This window comes from Cladophialophora yegresii (genome assembly GCF_000585515.1).
Source record: "Cladophialophora yegresii CBS 114405 chromosome Unknown aczIN-supercont1.2, whole genome shotgun sequence".
NCBI lineage: Eukaryota > Fungi > Ascomycota > Eurotiomycetes > Chaetothyriales > Herpotrichiellaceae > Cladophialophora > Cladophialophora yegresii.
Genome location: NW_006913046.1, coordinates 404,836 through 420,524, shown reverse-complemented (window position 1 = coordinate 420,524; position 15,689 = coordinate 404,836). Strand labels below are relative to the sequence as shown.

General features: G+C 54.1%; 6 protein-coding genes across 6 annotated transcripts; 5 read left to right on the top strand and 1 right to left on the bottom strand.

Annotated features, from left to right (window-relative positions):
• Positions 1-395: 395 nt before the first annotated feature.
• Positions 396-2,389, top strand: A1O7_02065 (uncharacterized protein; the record flags this gene model as incomplete). Its single annotated transcript, XM_007756100.1, has 6 exons — positions 396-536; positions 594-1,080; positions 1,131-1,286; positions 1,336-1,719; positions 1,753-2,180; positions 2,243-2,389. 6 exons carry the CDS (start codon positions 396-398, stop codon positions 2,387-2,389), a joined length of 1,743 nt encoding a protein of 580 aa, XP_007754290.1.
• A 517-nt stretch (positions 2,390-2,906) lies between these two features.
• On the top strand, positions 2,907-5,280 carry A1O7_02064 (uncharacterized protein; the record flags this gene model as incomplete). Its single annotated transcript, XM_007756099.1, has 5 exons — positions 2,907-2,968; positions 3,032-3,111; positions 3,188-3,220; positions 3,770-3,986; positions 4,038-5,280. 5 exons carry the CDS (start codon positions 2,907-2,909, stop codon positions 5,278-5,280), a joined length of 1,635 nt encoding a protein of 544 aa, XP_007754289.1.
• Positions 5,281-6,022: 742 nt separating this feature from the next.
• A1O7_02063 (homoserine O-acetyltransferase) lies at positions 6,023-7,351 on the bottom strand (the record flags this gene model as incomplete). The annotated part of the gene is made up of 3 exons (XM_007756098.1): positions 6,023-6,197; positions 6,356-6,563; positions 6,664-7,351. The coding sequence occupies 3 exons, from the start codon at positions 7,349-7,351 to the stop codon at positions 6,023-6,025; spliced, it is 1,071 nt and encodes a 356-aa protein (XP_007754288.1).
• Positions 7,352-8,211: 860 nt separating this feature from the next.
• Positions 8,212-9,126, top strand: A1O7_02062 (uncharacterized protein; the record flags this gene model as incomplete). Its single annotated transcript, XM_007756097.1, has 1 exon — positions 8,212-9,126. The coding sequence occupies one exon, from the start codon at positions 8,212-8,214 to the stop codon at positions 9,124-9,126; it is 915 nt and encodes a 304-aa protein (XP_007754287.1).
• A 674-nt stretch (positions 9,127-9,800) lies between these two features.
• A1O7_02061 (uncharacterized protein) lies at positions 9,801-10,394 on the top strand (the record flags this gene model as incomplete). Its single annotated transcript, XM_007756096.1, has 1 exon — positions 9,801-10,394. One exon carries the CDS (start codon positions 9,801-9,803, stop codon positions 10,392-10,394), a length of 594 nt encoding a protein of 197 aa, XP_007754286.1.
• Positions 10,395-10,677: 283 nt separating this feature from the next.
• On the top strand, positions 10,678-15,291 carry A1O7_02060 (uncharacterized protein; the record flags this gene model as incomplete). The annotated part of the gene is made up of 2 exons (XM_007756095.1): positions 10,678-11,022; positions 11,077-15,291. The coding sequence occupies 2 exons, from the start codon at positions 10,678-10,680 to the stop codon at positions 15,289-15,291; spliced, it is 4,560 nt and encodes a 1,519-aa protein (XP_007754285.1).
• Positions 15,292-15,689: the final 398 nt, after the last annotated feature.

Genomic DNA, 15,689 nt, shown 5'->3' with positions numbered 1-15,689 from the left:
ATAAGACAAATATGAAGACGAGAACTCTTCCGAATCTTTTCACAACGAGCCAGCTCAGTGCCTCCGTGTGGGAAGTCCTTCCCTAAATTCAACATCGTTGTTGACCCTCCAAAGCACTAACTACGCGGCCAATCTGTGGTTGGCGCGCTGAGCCCAGCTCATGAAACCGCGACAACCCTGGCTGTTTTGTGCCAGTCGACGATGACATCGTCAACAGGGCAGAGTGAGCAGTGACTGTTCAATGTGAAGCGCCTCAAGAGCATCCCCTCATGTCTTTCATTGTCATCTTCGTAAGTCTTTTCTCGCTTCTCCACTCCACGTTGGCATTTTCTCTTTTCTCAAATCTCCTTTTGTGCCTACTCTACTTCCTTCTACCACCTGCAAGGACCGCCGTCATGGCACCACCGTCACGATTTGACGACCCGGAGTTCATCAGCAAGTTCTTGAACGTTGTCCATTGCCGTCCTTTATCCTCAGTCGACGATGTCGGACCTGGTGCTGAACGTGCGAGCTCGAACTTGAACCCAGAGAGCGCGGTGTGTCTGACCTTCAATGAGATTCCCCTCAAACTCAAATCACTGACTTTTCGGTAGGAGATTGTTCCCATATCCCTTCCTATCGACGACAAAGAAGAGATTGCAAACATGGGAGATGCCGCTCGTCAACCTGTCGTCCAGCAGTCGGAGCCAACATGCTCTACTCCAAGCTGGCAATCACCAGCATCACCTCCTTTCCCGCAGATATCGAGCCTGCAAGACACTGGCAGCGTTGACCTGGTCCAAGACGAAAACGGCTTTGTGACCGAAGCTTCAGCTCCAACTCCTGTGCCTCAAGAACACGTGCTGACCCCCGAACAACCGAACGTGAAAGCTCCTTTTCGTGGGAAGCACCTGACGCCTACCCAGCATCGGTTGCTCAAAGGGAAGAAACCGGGTGTCGAGCATCTAACCGAGAAGAAGCTTTCGGAGATGCAACAACAGGCTCAGGGTTACATGGACAACGTGGTCGAGGGCTTTCGTAAGGTTGGCCAACCCATTGTGTCGTCGAAGCAGGCCGACGCCCAAGGACCCGAGTCATCAGGTAAGCCATGTTCACCAGCTGTGTACGCCATTTTTCATGCCTTTCGCTAGGTGTCAAGCACGACAGCGACTCTGAAATCAGCAGCATCCCGTTTCCGGAAATGGACGAAACCCCAATCAGCGCCGAAGTTCACCACATTACTCTCAAGGAGGAGAAGGCGTCCACTGCACCCTCAACCACCCCAGTGGCAGAAGGCCAAGGCAATGGTAGCATGTTTACCCTGGTACCTTGATTCTGTGCTGACATATACTTCAGCTGCGCAACAGGAGAAGCAGCCACTGGAGAGCTTGCCTACCTTTGGCGAAACTCCAATCATCAGCACTCTGGATAATATGAAGTTGTCCGATCATGGCTCACAGGAACCAAATACCACAACCAACAAGACTGTCATGAAAGACGAGGCAGTCCCTGCTGCAGAGGTCTCAACCAAAGAGCTGGATAGCCCCGATGGTGGTGTCATGGTTGAGAACGATCCCAAGGCAACTGACGCCGTTTGCAAACACACACAATCGCCTACCATTGTGGTTACGGCCAATACCGACACAGATGACAGCGTCGCAGGAGGCTACATGGCAGAGGATCGAGGGAATCTTGTTCGTTTGAAGACATGGGGCACGCCGGCTGCCCGTAACAACCCCAGTAAGTGTAGTGACGAGCCCCTGATATCTTCAGGATCACGTCAACGTACCATCATCCTTTCCGGTCTTCCACACGGTGCAGACCTCGCCCTAGTCCAGTCATTCATCCATGGCGGCGTGGTTGAATGTATGAGGCTGGTCAGCGGTAGCTCAGAAAACCCGTCTCTTTCTGCCCACGTCACCTTCGTCAGTCCTGACGCCTGTGATCGCTACTACGACAAATATCCCGATGGCTTCGACATCCGTCACCAAGGCAAGAAATGGCCGGTGCTTGTCCACAAGAGAGACGGCGTCGATGTTGTCAGCGGGATGCTGCAAGGCTACCTCGAGTGTGGCGCTACCCGGGTTGTCAAGGTGAACAATGCTGCCGAAGACTGGGGAATTGTGGCATTGAACAAGCTCGCCCAAGGAAAGGCTGCAACACGTCGAGTGGAGGCTATCCATGACACATACCACAACAGAGTGAGTCAATGGCTGTCGCGGTTATCCTCGGGTACTAGCTGCATGACTGACCGCTCGAACAGACACGCACCATCATCTTCCGCTTTGCCAACATCGACCACGCTGTCAAGTTCAAGGGTATCCTCATGCGCAGTGACGATTGGGAAGGATGTCATATCGAATTTGCAGAAGATCCATGTGCAAAAGCCACCGATTTTCACCATGAGTAGGCGGCGAATCCGCAAATTCTTGGGCAACTCCAGGGGTATCTCGACCGCTGTTCAAATGCCTTGACCGAGACGGCGACTGAATTTTGCATATTACTGGAGAGGCTCTGTACCGGTATTTGAGCTGGATATCCATGGCTACTGGCGGAGTTCTAGCATTGACTTCGAGATATTGAGGAAGGAGTTTGTTTAAGTGGTCTCAGGCGACGTAGCTACACTGTAACAGGTGCTAGCAAGGACCCTGGTTCCATGTGGCCTCAGGAGGTTTATCGGCCAATGGATAAGGGCGGTACAGCTTCGATTCCTTGCTGGCGTGATGCTCTCTGTAGCCCGAGGCTCACGAAGAATGAGATCATCCACCGATCGGATCACCAAAAGTTACTTGCCCCACATTGAACACGAGCTGGCGAAGATTTCTCATGTTGCTTCTTCCCCGTTCACGAAAGACCTGGTTCTGCTGCTGAAAAGGTGATAGCAGAGAGACTCTTCCTCGTCGTCCAACTGACCACAGCAGATAAACATGGGTCTTCCATCGCAGCAGGCGTCCAACGCCGTCATCTACACGACCTATGCCGCATTCTTGTACGAGATGAAATTTTTGCGCCCTGTCAAGATCTGTAGCGCAGGCTAATGATGATCCTCCAGAGCCTTTGGCCTGTTCATCGCATGGACGCTGCGGCACCAAACGAAGGGCGAATACCTCGCCACGTTGCGGACACAGAAGGGTACAGCCGTACTGCCACAGGAGCAATCCTTGAGGGACCTGCCGTTGCCGAAAGAGAGAGACTGACGAGTTACCAGGCATACCTTTGGCCCTCAATTTCATCGCCTCGGGTGAGTGCGCTTTCAGAAGGGCAGCAGCAGCCTGAAGCGGCAACTTCGAGGGTTGGCACAGATCGAGTCGCATCCAGAAATGGTTCGATGACATGAGATGGAATTACCAGTCCTGACTATAAGACGTCCTTGCCCGAGCGGCAGGTCTCCTACGCATGACTATATCTGAGGTTCGTACGCTTGCATCAACGCCGTTGGTTCGTGTTGCTTCTCCGCCAATGAAAGCTCTTTGGCCATGCTCCTTGCTGGTGCGAGGGCGCGTGCACGAAGACTTCCTCATGCGGAAGCACATGGACCAATGCGCAGCACTACGGGCGCTTGTGTCAGTCCGTTTCCCCTGCCTCATCCAACTGCTTCTTCTCGAAGTAGAGATGAGCGGATCCGGAATGCCGACAACACAATGCTGAGAATGTACCGTCAAAACTCGATCAAGTTAATGCTTGCGTGGGAAACGTGCTGCCAACCTCCCTGAAACCCCCTATCCCCCTTCCTCCCTTGCACCAAAAGATCCGGCATACTGACAGGGACGGATTTGTTTGTGGTCCACAGCTCTAGGTTCAGGCGTCTTGTTTTCATACCCTCAGATTTCCACCATCGCGGGTGTTCAGGGCCTTGTGGTTTACGCCCTGTCCTCGGCATTGCCACTTCTTGTCTTCGCCTTTCTTGGGCCCATCATCAGGAACAAATGTCCCGAGGGATTCGTCCTCACAGAGTGGACCCGCCAGCGATATGGAGCCATTGCAGCTTTGTATCTCTCGGCTCTGACGTACGGTCACCTTCTTGCCCTTCACTCACTAGGCATCTAATGAGTATGTAGGCTGATCACGATCTTCCTCTACATGGTCGCCGAACTCTCGGCGCTCCAACAGATCGTCACCGCCCTCACCGGCCTCAATGGCCTCCCGGCTGTCATAGTCGAGTGTGCCGTCACAACCATCTACACCTCCTTGGGCGGATTCAGGGTCTCCTTTGTTACAGACAACGTCCAAGGCGCCATGGTCGTGGGTCTTATTATAATCGCGTGCATCACGGTCGGTGTCGAGACTGAGATCTCCCACGACTTGATTGAAAGAAGCAACTACCTCGACGCAAGCCTGTTGGGCTGGCAATTGATGTATATCCTGCCCGTCGCGATCCTGACGAACGACTTTTTCATCTCGGGGTTCTGGTTGAGAACCTTTGCCGCCAAGACAGACAGAGACCTCTGGATTGGCGTGTCCATCGCCACGGTCGCTGTGGCCATCATCCTCACCCTCGTCGGGGTCACAGGCTTGCTGGCAGGATGGAGCGGTGCCCTAGGCGATCCGCCCGAACAATCATCCATCGCGTTCTTTTTGTTGCTTGAACAACTCCCCGCGTGGGTTGTGGGGATCGTGCTGGTAATGACCATTGCCCTGAGCACTGCTGCGTTTGACAGTTTCCAATCCGCCATGGTGAGCACCGGCTCCAACGACATTTTCCGGAACAAACTCAACCTTTGGGTATTGAGGGGCTGTGTGGTGCTCATCATCGTACCCGTTGTGGTGGTGGCATTGAAAAGTCCGAGCGTGTTGCAGATCTATCTGATCAGTGATTTGATCTCTGCGAGCAGTATCCCCGTGTTGGTCATCGGGCTGAGTGACAGATGTTATGCGTGGAGGGGGTTCGAGGTGGTGGTCGGCGGACTGGGCGGCATCTTCACGGTTTTCCTCTTTGGGCTTGTTTTCTACCACGGCGATGCCAGCCAAGCGGCGGATCTTCTGCTACTGGAGCAGGGACTGTATGCCAATGATTGGAGTGCCTTTGGCGCATTTGTTGCCGCTCCTGTTGGAGGACTGCTGTGGGCCGGAGGCGCGTTTGCGCTCAGGTTGAGTGTGCAGTGGTGCATCGCCAAGGTCAGGGGAACTAGATTTGATGCGTTGGACAAGCCGGCGGCGCCGACCGCGGCGTTCTATACGGGAGGAGCTGCTGTCGCTGGAGGCCGGCGAGATTCTCTCGGTAGGGAGAGTGAAAGGGAGGTTTATTCCGACGAGCAAGGCGTGGTTCGCAGTCACGTTGACGTCAAGGGGAAGTTCTTCTAGCCATCCGTGGTGGATATGGAGGAAATTGTCAATGACAGGGCGACGTAAACTCGCTTCCTCGACCGAGCAACGAGAACACTACAAAACTACGACACCACAGCGTATCATGAGGGATGAGATTTGGTGGAGACGATCGCCTTCATTTTGAGCCACCGAGGCGATGAGAAAGACCGAGTTTGCGTACTTCACACCGTTACAAGCTTGGAAATATCACCTAGGGAAGTCTGTGCTCACTCAGGACGACATAACTCTCGGGCAAAGGGGTTACAACTTCAACATTCGGGATTCGCTCATGGCAAATCTACGAATGACACGGAATGTTCGATGAGAGATGACTTGAGGCTGCGCAAGGATTAGGATACTGTACATACATACACTCGTTGAAGTTATATGAACATGTCACCAAGCTGACAACAATTCTGCTCTGCGTTGTAAATTGTGATCCTCACTCTTCTGATTCCATTTCAGGACCCGACACATTCAAAGCTGGCAAGAACATTGATTCAGCAACATCGACATACTAACACGTGGGTTTGAGTTTCCACGGCTTCCACTCCGTCTCAAACAGAACATGGTCACAAGGATACCTCGACTCCATCCCATCGGACAATGCTCTCCCATCCACCAGACTCAGACTCAGAATCAGAGTCGACCGAAGTGTCATTTCTCAAAGCTCGGCCTACTTCACCTCCGCCCCCCCTTTGTCATCTCACGCACGCGCCCGCTCCGCCACCTCAACACCTCACCCGCGACGCGGCGCCTCTGCAAAGATCTTGGCCAACCGCTCATCCAACCACTTCACGTCGTCCATGTTCCCAGGCGGTCCGCCCGCCCAGTGTCCCCAAATGGACGGGTAGACGTCGAGTGTGCCTACTCCGGCCGCCATGTTGGCCACTTCGTATTCTGAGTCTTCGGGCCTATTTTCAACACAGCGTCAGCATCAGTGACACCAGTAACGCGCGGCGTGCGCGCACCATGTCACGTGGGGACTCGAGTCAGTATTGCATGCGGGCGCGTGCGTGCCTACACGCACAGGGCCCCAACCTCTGTCTGGGAAAAGAAGTGGAACACCCACGGAAAATACAAATCGGTTTTACTCGGCAAGACGAGCGTCTTGGCCTTGATGCTCGCCATTGCTTTCTCGAAATTGCCGTCGTAGGGTTCCTGCTTGCTCACGTCGCCGGCCTGCCAGGTGTGCAGCATGACCAGCAAATTCTCGGGGTCTTTGGACAGGGCCCAGGCTTCCCAGAAGGAGGTCATGAAGTCTTCGAGCGATTTGGCGCCTACATTGCCGATTACAGCAAGTGAGATCAGTGGATGCCACATCTTAGGAACACGTGATGGGGCAGGGGCGTCCCCCATCACAGGCATGCTTTCACCCACCGTACGCCTTCTCATGCAACTTCTCGCGGTAAAACGCCTGGCTGAACCCCCAGCCCGCGTACCCCCTTCCGAAGGCCTTGAGACCCACGGCCCGCTCCTCGTCCGTCCAGGTCCTGCTTTTCTTCCCCGCCGGCTCGACTCGTCCCAATGTACTCCCCCGGCTAGAGACGCCCTTGGCGGCCAACAGCGCGGACTTGACGCCCTCGAGAAACACCTGGTTGTGGATGCTCGTGCGCGCCGACCCGCAGAACGGGACCGCGATGTCCAGCATGTCCGGAAACTGCGTGGCCCATTGGAACGTCTGGGCCGCGCCCATCGACCAGCCCAGCACGGCGCGGAGGTGGTCAATGCCTAGTTTCTCCGTGAGTAAGCGATGCTGGGCCTTGACGTTGTCGTAGAAGGTCACGTCTGGGAAGGGGATGATGTCGGGCGAATTGCTCGGGCTGGTGCTCTGGCCGTTGCCGAACAGGGCGGTGATGATGACGAAGTATGTGGCTGGGTTGAGGGTCTTGTCGTCGCCGATCAGCCATTCGTTGTCCGAGATCAGCCCGGAGTACCATGATGGGTAGAGCACCGCAGGGCTCGAAGGGGAGCCGAACGTCTTGTAGGCGATGAAGGCGGCGGGGAGGGTGCCGCCGCTTTGGAGGGGGAAGTCGCCTAGTTGGTAGGTTTGGTAGTCGGTCGACATTGTCGATGAGTTTGTGGTGGTAGAATATGGGGGATGTCGCGGTGATAGATACTGGTGTTGGTAGATAAGGTAGCTAATAACGCGAGATAGTCCCCGGGCTATGTCAAGTTGAGGTGAAAAGAGACAACCTGTGCTATTGTCCAGCTATCCGTCCTGTCTTACCGAGGGTGTTTGGAATGTAATACACCAAGCAATGTTCGCGACGATAGACTACATATCACATCAACGACATCGCATCCCGAGCTACAGTACGACCCCGCAAAGTGGTCGCTCATCTCCACATGCAGTCCCTCGTATACGAAGCGCGGACGAGCCCGACCGAGGGCCTGAATACGGTGTTATTTCCAGTGGTCCGACTGTCGCGGTCTGGGCATCTGAAAGCGACGGTGGTGATGCTGACATCGCAGGGGGTGGACGTGTAGGTAATTACCTGGTATGAGAGAAATCGCCAAAATGGATGAACACAGGATGACGTAGTCGAGATGCGCAGCACCAGTGATTTCTGCATCAGCGAGATGCAGATTCGTCGTCTACATGCATTTTGAGGTGGCACTTCGTGCGGATCGAGAAACGTTGCCTTGACTCGCCCACAGTAACAGGAAAGCGCGCACTTTGCTTGACGTTGACGTGCTGTGCGGCGGCCTAGGTCAGCGACGTCGACATTGGGACTTCTAAGCTCGGAGCACCATTCACGTTTACTTATCTGTTCTTAGGTAAGCCTCTCATTGCAGTACTTGACCTTACTCGATGCTGACTCTCTTTTCACAAGTCCTGTGAATATAGACGCGGCAATTGAAATCTGGACTCCAAGGACTGACCACCTTCACACTTGGTACCGACCACTCCGCGCAACCGTCGACATGTCAGCAGGCGAAGCCGACGGGCAGGTGCAGGAATCGCAACTCAAACACGACGCCGAGTCGTCCGTCAAACGCAACCCGCACGGCGACTTTGGCAAAGTCCAGGCTTCGCGGCCGGACTGGGACAATGGCCGCTCATGGCACTTCACCAAGACGCGCAACACGGAGTGGACGTACGGGTCTGGGGCGACCGTCAAGTCCGACGCCCCGCACGTCAGCATCGACCCGTACGGCGAGGGCAGATTACCTGTGCAGAACTACAAGTTGCTGATCAGCGGCATCATCCCGCGGCCGATTGGATTCCTGAGCACGCGCGCAAAGGACGGCACGAGCACGAACCTCAGCCCCTTCAGCTACACGCAGATGTTCAACCACGACCCGCCGATCTTCTGCGTCGGGTTTTCCGGTGGCTTTGACAACGAAAAGGACACGCTGAGGAATCTGCGGGAGAGTGGCGAGTGCGTGATCAATATGATCAGTGAAGATTTCGTCGAGGCGGCCAACGCCAGCGCGATCGATTTGCCGTACGGGGTGAGTGAGTGGGCTGTGTCCGGACTGACGCCCGCGGAGTGCGAGGTCGTGAAGTGCTCGCGGGTCAAGGAGAGCGTGTTTGCTGTGGAGGGGAAACTGGTGTCCACGCAGGAGTTTGAGTCCAAAAATCCAAACACGCCGGGGAAGAAGACGGCCGTGTTGGCCATTATTGAGGGCGTGAGATTCTGGGTGAGAGAGGATGCAGTCAATGAGGACAGAACCTTGATTGATCCGGCCGTGTTGAGGCCCGTGGCGAGATTGGGAGGTATCACCTACTCGAGGGTTGTTGATGGGTTTGAGATTACTCGACCGGTTTTGGAGGACGAGAAGAAGGCTGGGAAGATTGGGGACGATCTGTTGAAGCAGAAAGCTGATGGGCAGTGAGTTGGCAACAAGTGTCGGCAATGACTGGGTGGCATACATAGAGATAGAAGGAGTAGAGGGTAGGTTGCATTAGACCGTTATTGGTAGCTGGACGATGAATGCTGCCGTGTACGGAATCGACTTGGGTCGCGCTCCTGTTTCAAGTGTCCAATTATGTATCACTAGAGAAGCTGATGCCGGCTTCTACTCTCTGGTTTCTTAAGGTTAGCTTTGAAATGGTTGCAACAGGATGAATTTTTCCGGACTTTCGGCATTCAGATGGAGGAGGGAAGGAAGAGAGGGCATTCCGCAACCATCCTAAACGTAGTATCTGGAGGTTGAGGTGCGCTCCGGCCTAGGAAGGACATTTGCTAGGCTCGAGACTGCTGATTGATACCCGCAGAACACTCACATCCATTTACCACATGTCCCCAGTGGTAGAGTCAATGTGTCCAAGAGGCCGGCCCGCGTCGCCGAGGATGAGCCGCCAGTTCTACGTTCGAACCAACGCGGCGGACCGTCCCCAACTGGGGTTACAAGGGCGGGCATGCTGCCAAATCTGGTTCCGGGTTCGGACGTCGAGAGGTAAATAGGACGACTCCGACGCTGTATAAAATTGTGTGAACATCGCCCTACTCTCAGTGTTTACCGACAAGCACGCAACTCAAGCCCACTCCATTATTCACCCGCCCACCATGACATCTGATTTCAAGTCGGTCCATCTGGGGCATGACATCCCTGATCTCTCGGGAGCATTTCAGATCACAGTCCCCGCTGGAACGGACATCTGGGACAAGCCGCCAGCAACCCATTCTTTCAACGCACCAATCATTTACCGAACCAGCACAGTGGGCAAATTCAAGTCGGCCCGCGTGACTGTCTCAGCTGCCTGGAAAGACCAGTACGATCAAGGTGGTCTGTTCTTGGGTATCCAAACGACCGACACTCCTCGCTGGGTAAAGACAGGCATCGAGTTTCTGGACGGAGTGCCGTTGGTAGGCACGGTAGCCAAGGATCAATGGTCTGATTGGAGCCTCCGACCCCTGCTGGCGGAGACACTGAGTATCGAGGGAGTCGCCATTCTCGAGGTCGAGAATGCAAGCGACGGGAGCCTCTGGATATGGCTTGTCAGTGAAGGTGGACAGAAGTTACCTTTGAGAGAAGTCGCTTGGTGGGGTGATATGGCGAAGGACACAGAGCTGTGGATCGGCGTGTATGGAGCTAAGCCAGCACCGCATGGCGAGAAAGGCGAATTGGTGGTGAAATTCGAGGGATTACAGATTCAGTAGGAGGATGATTAATAGACATCGTGCAATCGAATCCAAAGTTGCATTCATGCGAAATCTTGTCTGCTGAAGACAAAGTGAGTGAACAGAGAATTTCGACGCGTCGGGAAAAGACGCGTCCTTTGCCCCCGCCGCCATCATCTCGTAGTCGAACACCACCACGCCACCAAGCAAGCATCTCCCAGCTCAACCTACGCGCTGCGCAAACGATCATTGCATACTCACGACACAGTCACCCCCTGGTCCTTCCACAGACATGATCTCTAGCTCGTGACACGATCGCAAAATGCCGTCTCGGCTGCGCAATGCCGCAACGGCGGAGGCTGCGCAAAAGGAACACCGCTACGACATCCCCGGCCTACAGTTCAACGAGCCGCTCTCATGGCGCGCCGGCAAAGCGATTCCTGTTGGCGACCTGTTGACGCGACTCCAAAAGCTCGCCACCGAGTTGCGCAACTACGACTTGGACCAAGTCGACTCGCGCGCTTTTACCACGCTGTCGCAAGATCTGGCCAACGCGAATCTTCTGGCACACAAGGACAAGGGTGTGAGAGCATGGACGCTATCGTGCATCGTGGATGTACTCAAGATCTGCGCCCCTGATGCGCCGTTCATCGAGGGGCAGTTGAAGGTGAGCAGCTGAACTCCACCAGCAGGGAACAGACTCATCTTACGTTGAGTGTAGGACATCTTCACCGTCATCATCAACTCAATTCTACCTGCTCTTGTCGACCCTACGAATGCCTACAATGCGCAACACGTGTACATCCTCAGCTCCCTAGCCGAGTCACAGAGCATTCTCCTGGTCACCGATATCCCGAACCACGAGAACCTGATCGTCTCCCTCTTTACCACAGCCTTCGACATCGTGTCCGCCTCAGGAGCCAATCCTTCAGGGGTCGAGATTTCCAAGAGCGTGGAATATCATCTTAAGAATCTACTTGCCGCAGTCGTCGACGAAGTCAGTCTCCCACAAGAAGTGACGGACATCATCATCTCGCAGTTTATGCGCGTAGATGCTCGAAATCTTCAAGACCATGGCACCAAAGGGAAGAAGCGCGATGGTCAAGACAGCAAACAGGGAACGCTCCTTCTCAAGGGTTATCCACCAGCGTACAATATGGCAAAGTCCCTCTGCACGACTTGCCCGGAGAAGATGACAGCTCACATCACACAATACTTTGGCACGGTCATTGTTGATGCAACTGCCGCCACATCTCTTAATGGCGCCTCTAAAGGCCATACGCGTCGCGGCTCAGAATTACTCGATGATGATGAGGACAGAGAAAGTGTGGCAGATCTGCGCAAAGCTCACAGGTTACTTCGAGAGTTGTGGAGGGCTTGTCCAGATGTCCTGCTCAATGTCATCCCTCAGATCGAGGCTGAATTCAACGCTGATTCCGTCTCACTTCGTCAGCTGGCCACCGAGACCATCGGGGACATGACCGCTGGGATTGGCATTGCTGGGATTTCGCCTTCTGTGCCCCTGGACCCTGCTGCATACCCGTTGCCGTCCATCACCCAGCAAGACGAATCTGCGTCACAGACGACGAATCCAATCCTAGTCCCTGCGTCTCCTAAACCTTTCGTGGCTGTGCATGCCACTGCTTATCAGTCTTTCCTCGGAAGGCGGAACGATAGGTCACATCTGGTCCGTGAAGCTTGGGCGAAGGCCGCTGCTCGAATTATACGGACCTCGGCTGGAGGTATCGGTATGAGCTCTGAAGAGCTTGGCAGTCTCCTCGCCGGCTTTGCGCAGATGCTACGCGACGTTGAGGAACATGTACGCCTGGCAGCCGTCGTGGCCATGGACATGTTTACATACGACACCCTGATCAACGTCTTAGGCGCTGACACCGGTCTTGCAGCACGCGATACTGTATTTTCGTCATTGGCCGATCGAGTCACAGATAAGAAACATCATGTTAGAGAAGCGGCAATGGAGCTCCTTGCTCGAATCTGGGGTGTTGCCTCGCGCGATATCGAACAAGGAAATGACGTGGTGAGAGGCTTGATAGGCGAGGTTCCCAATCGCCTTTTCGGTGCCTACTTTACGAATGAGCCACATGTCATTGCCGTGCTCGACAGGGTTCTTTACGAAAGCTTGCTACCACTTTCGTTCCCTCCCTCAAAGGTTCACACGTCTCGTGCCGACAGCCAGAAGCAGCGAGCCAAGGACAAAGATGGCAGCTCGCAGGAAGAGCAAGTATTCGATCCGGATGCGATTAGGGCGCGTCGTATTCTCACCCTGGTGCACAGTCTGGACGCGAAACGGCGTCAGGTATTCTTCGGCATGCAGCACCGCCAAGTGCAGCTGAGCAAGGGAATGAAGGTCTTTGTGGACACATGCGAAGAATACAATGGAGGTGTTGTGGAAGACGACTCTTCCGAGGCAAAACTTAAAACCCGCCTCACCCGCATGATCGAAACAATCTCCAAAACCTTTCCAAATCCAAGTGCACTGTCCGATGACCTGTGGAAATTCGCCAAACAGCACGATCGCCGCTGCTATCAGCTGATACGGTTTGCCACTGGTCCGGAGAATGAGTACCGCACAGTCACCAAGGCTATCAAGGAGCTCAACAAGCGGATTCGCGAAGGACCGGCGAATGTGCACTCTCTTGTTGATACCATTCAGCCGATCCTGTATCGATGTGCGTTACTTGCGTACAATCGCAGTCACATCCCGACGATCATGGAAATATCTCGTACCGGTGAGAACGGCCTAGGAGAAGTTGCCCACGAAGTCTTGAGTCAAATTTCGGCGCGAAATCCAGAAGTATTAAGGTACCACATTCAAGCTCTGTGTAAAGAGCTCGAGGAAGATGTGCCAACAGCAAAGAAGCTGGAGAAAGATGGAGCTGCTGCCACTCTCAAAGCATGTGCAGGGTATGCTCGCAAGTATCCTTCGGATCTGCCCAAGGAGCGCAAGTTCATGACGGTTTTGACACAATTCGCTTTGTTTTCCAGATCGCCCCAAGCAGCTAAGCATGCAGTGTCGATTATCATGATGGTCGCAGACAAGAAGGAAATGTACGCAAGAGATCTACTGTCGAAGGCGTTGCAAGACCAGCAGGCACAAACTCCGTATTTCCTTGCACGCCTCGCTACGATAGCACAACTTTGCCTGCTTGCGCCCGCCGCTGCGAACGCCGAGGCCGACGCAATTCGCACCATGGCTGTCTCAGAGATACTGCTGAAAAATCGGCACCCAAGTCGGACCGACGACTCGAATGCGTGGGACGATAAGGACGACGAGGAGACAATGTCGAAGGGACTGGCACTTAAGATCCTGGTCAATCGTGCCCGGGCGCCGAATGAAGATCCCGAAAGCGATGACTCAGCATCGTCGATACAGGCGGCTTTTGGATACCTCACAGCGCTGATCAGGAACGGGGGCGAAATTACACACTCGGCTGACACACCTCCGGCGCAGAAGAACCGGTTACGGCTCACAGCCGTCCACTTCATCTTGAAGCTTTGTAATCACGACAGAAAGTACGAGGACCACATCGATGCAAAGGAGTTCAACCAGATCGCGCTGGTCATGATACATCCTCCCAACCCAGTACGCACTGGCTTCGTCAACTCGCTGAAAAAGTACCTCGGGAGGAACCTAGCTCCCAGATGGTTCACAGCATTCTTCCTACTTGCCTTCGAGCCGGACGTGGAACTTCGTTCGTCGACAATCACATGGCTTCGAGCGCGCGCACAGTGGTTCAAGCGGCAGCAATTATCAGCGAATAGCGAGGAAAAGAAGAAGCAGCAGCCCATCCTGGAACCAATTTTCGCACGCCTGATCAGTATACTAGCACATCACCCAGATTATCCGACACAGGAGAGCGACGACCCCGATGGGGAGTTGCTGGACTTTGCCAAATATATTGTGTTCTATCTTTGGAGCATCTCAAACGACGACAACTTGTCACTAATCTTCCACTTCGCGCAGCGTGTAAAAGATGTCAAAGACGGTATTACTGGGACCGAAGAGACGAGTGAAAGACTTTATGTTCTCAGCGACTTGGCTCAGGCTGTCGTTCGGAACTATGCCGACATTGGGCCAGGTCATTCCAAAGGAGCCAGCAACCTTCAGACATATCCTGGTAAGGTGACGCTTCCAAAGGCTCTTTTCAAACCATTAGCTTCCCACGAGGCTGCACAAGAAATTGCGGAAAAGAACTACTTACCCGAGGATGTGGCTGTCGACCTTGAGAAAATGATAAGATCATATATCAAGGAGTTGAAAACTGGCATACAACCACCCAAGCGCGCTCCGGGAGCGGGCAAGAAGAGGAAAAGCAACGCTTCTGGATTGGAAGGCGACAAAGATGAAGAAGAAGAGAAGCCGGCCAAGAAAGCAAAGAAGGGCACCCTTGCGATTCGGAAGACACCGAAACTTAAGCGGAAGAGCAGTGCACCTCCTAGCAGCGCGACACTTCCTTCCCGAAAGAGTGGTCGTAGTTCTAGGGTCACGACCTATGCAGAGTCCGACACTTCAGATGAAGATGCGGAGATGGAAGACGCAGATGAGACCGCAAGCAGTCCTGTAGCGCAGCGACAGAGAAAGGTGAAGCGGCAAGAATCGGAAGTGGTGCATGAGGAACCCAGCGACGAAGAAAATAAGTCTCTCGACCTGGAAGCCGGAGAACAGGAGGTTGAGGATGAAGTCGACGTGCACGAAGATGACGATGCCGCTGTCAATGGAAGTGATGCAGGAGCGGGAGAAAAGGAAGAAAGGTCGCCGCCGTTGAAGGAGAAGCAGAACGCTGCTACGAGAAGAGGGCGAGGGAAAGGTGGAAGCAGCAAGAAGACGACCCCAGCAAAGAAAAGTACGCCACCCCAGAAGCAATCTGACCAACCAGCAAGGACGACCAGACAGATGCGTAGGGCGAAGCGGTAGCCAGGAGAACAGGCGCGAGTTTCATGCTAACTCACTAGATCTGAAACTGTATGGTTCCTGTTTGGAAAGCTGGCGGTTCGTGTCGATGCCTGCTGATTTTAAGCAGGCCGCCGGCCCTGGCGACTTGCATGTGTATGAACAGAAGACAACAATTGTTACCTGCTGCAGAGTGTCGCCATGGTTCCAATCCCAGAGCAGACACGGGATTCTATACTATCGGCCTAGCCATTCAACCAGGCAACAGCGTTATTCTACTCGACCGGTCTTCTTCGATGTCGGACCAAACTTAGGGCGGCTGTTCTTGGCTCGACATCTCTCCATCTCCCACTTTTCCACCTTCAGCTTTCCCATTAGCAGTAAGTGTTGACCGCGGACGATTGGTGCACATGATTGAGCGG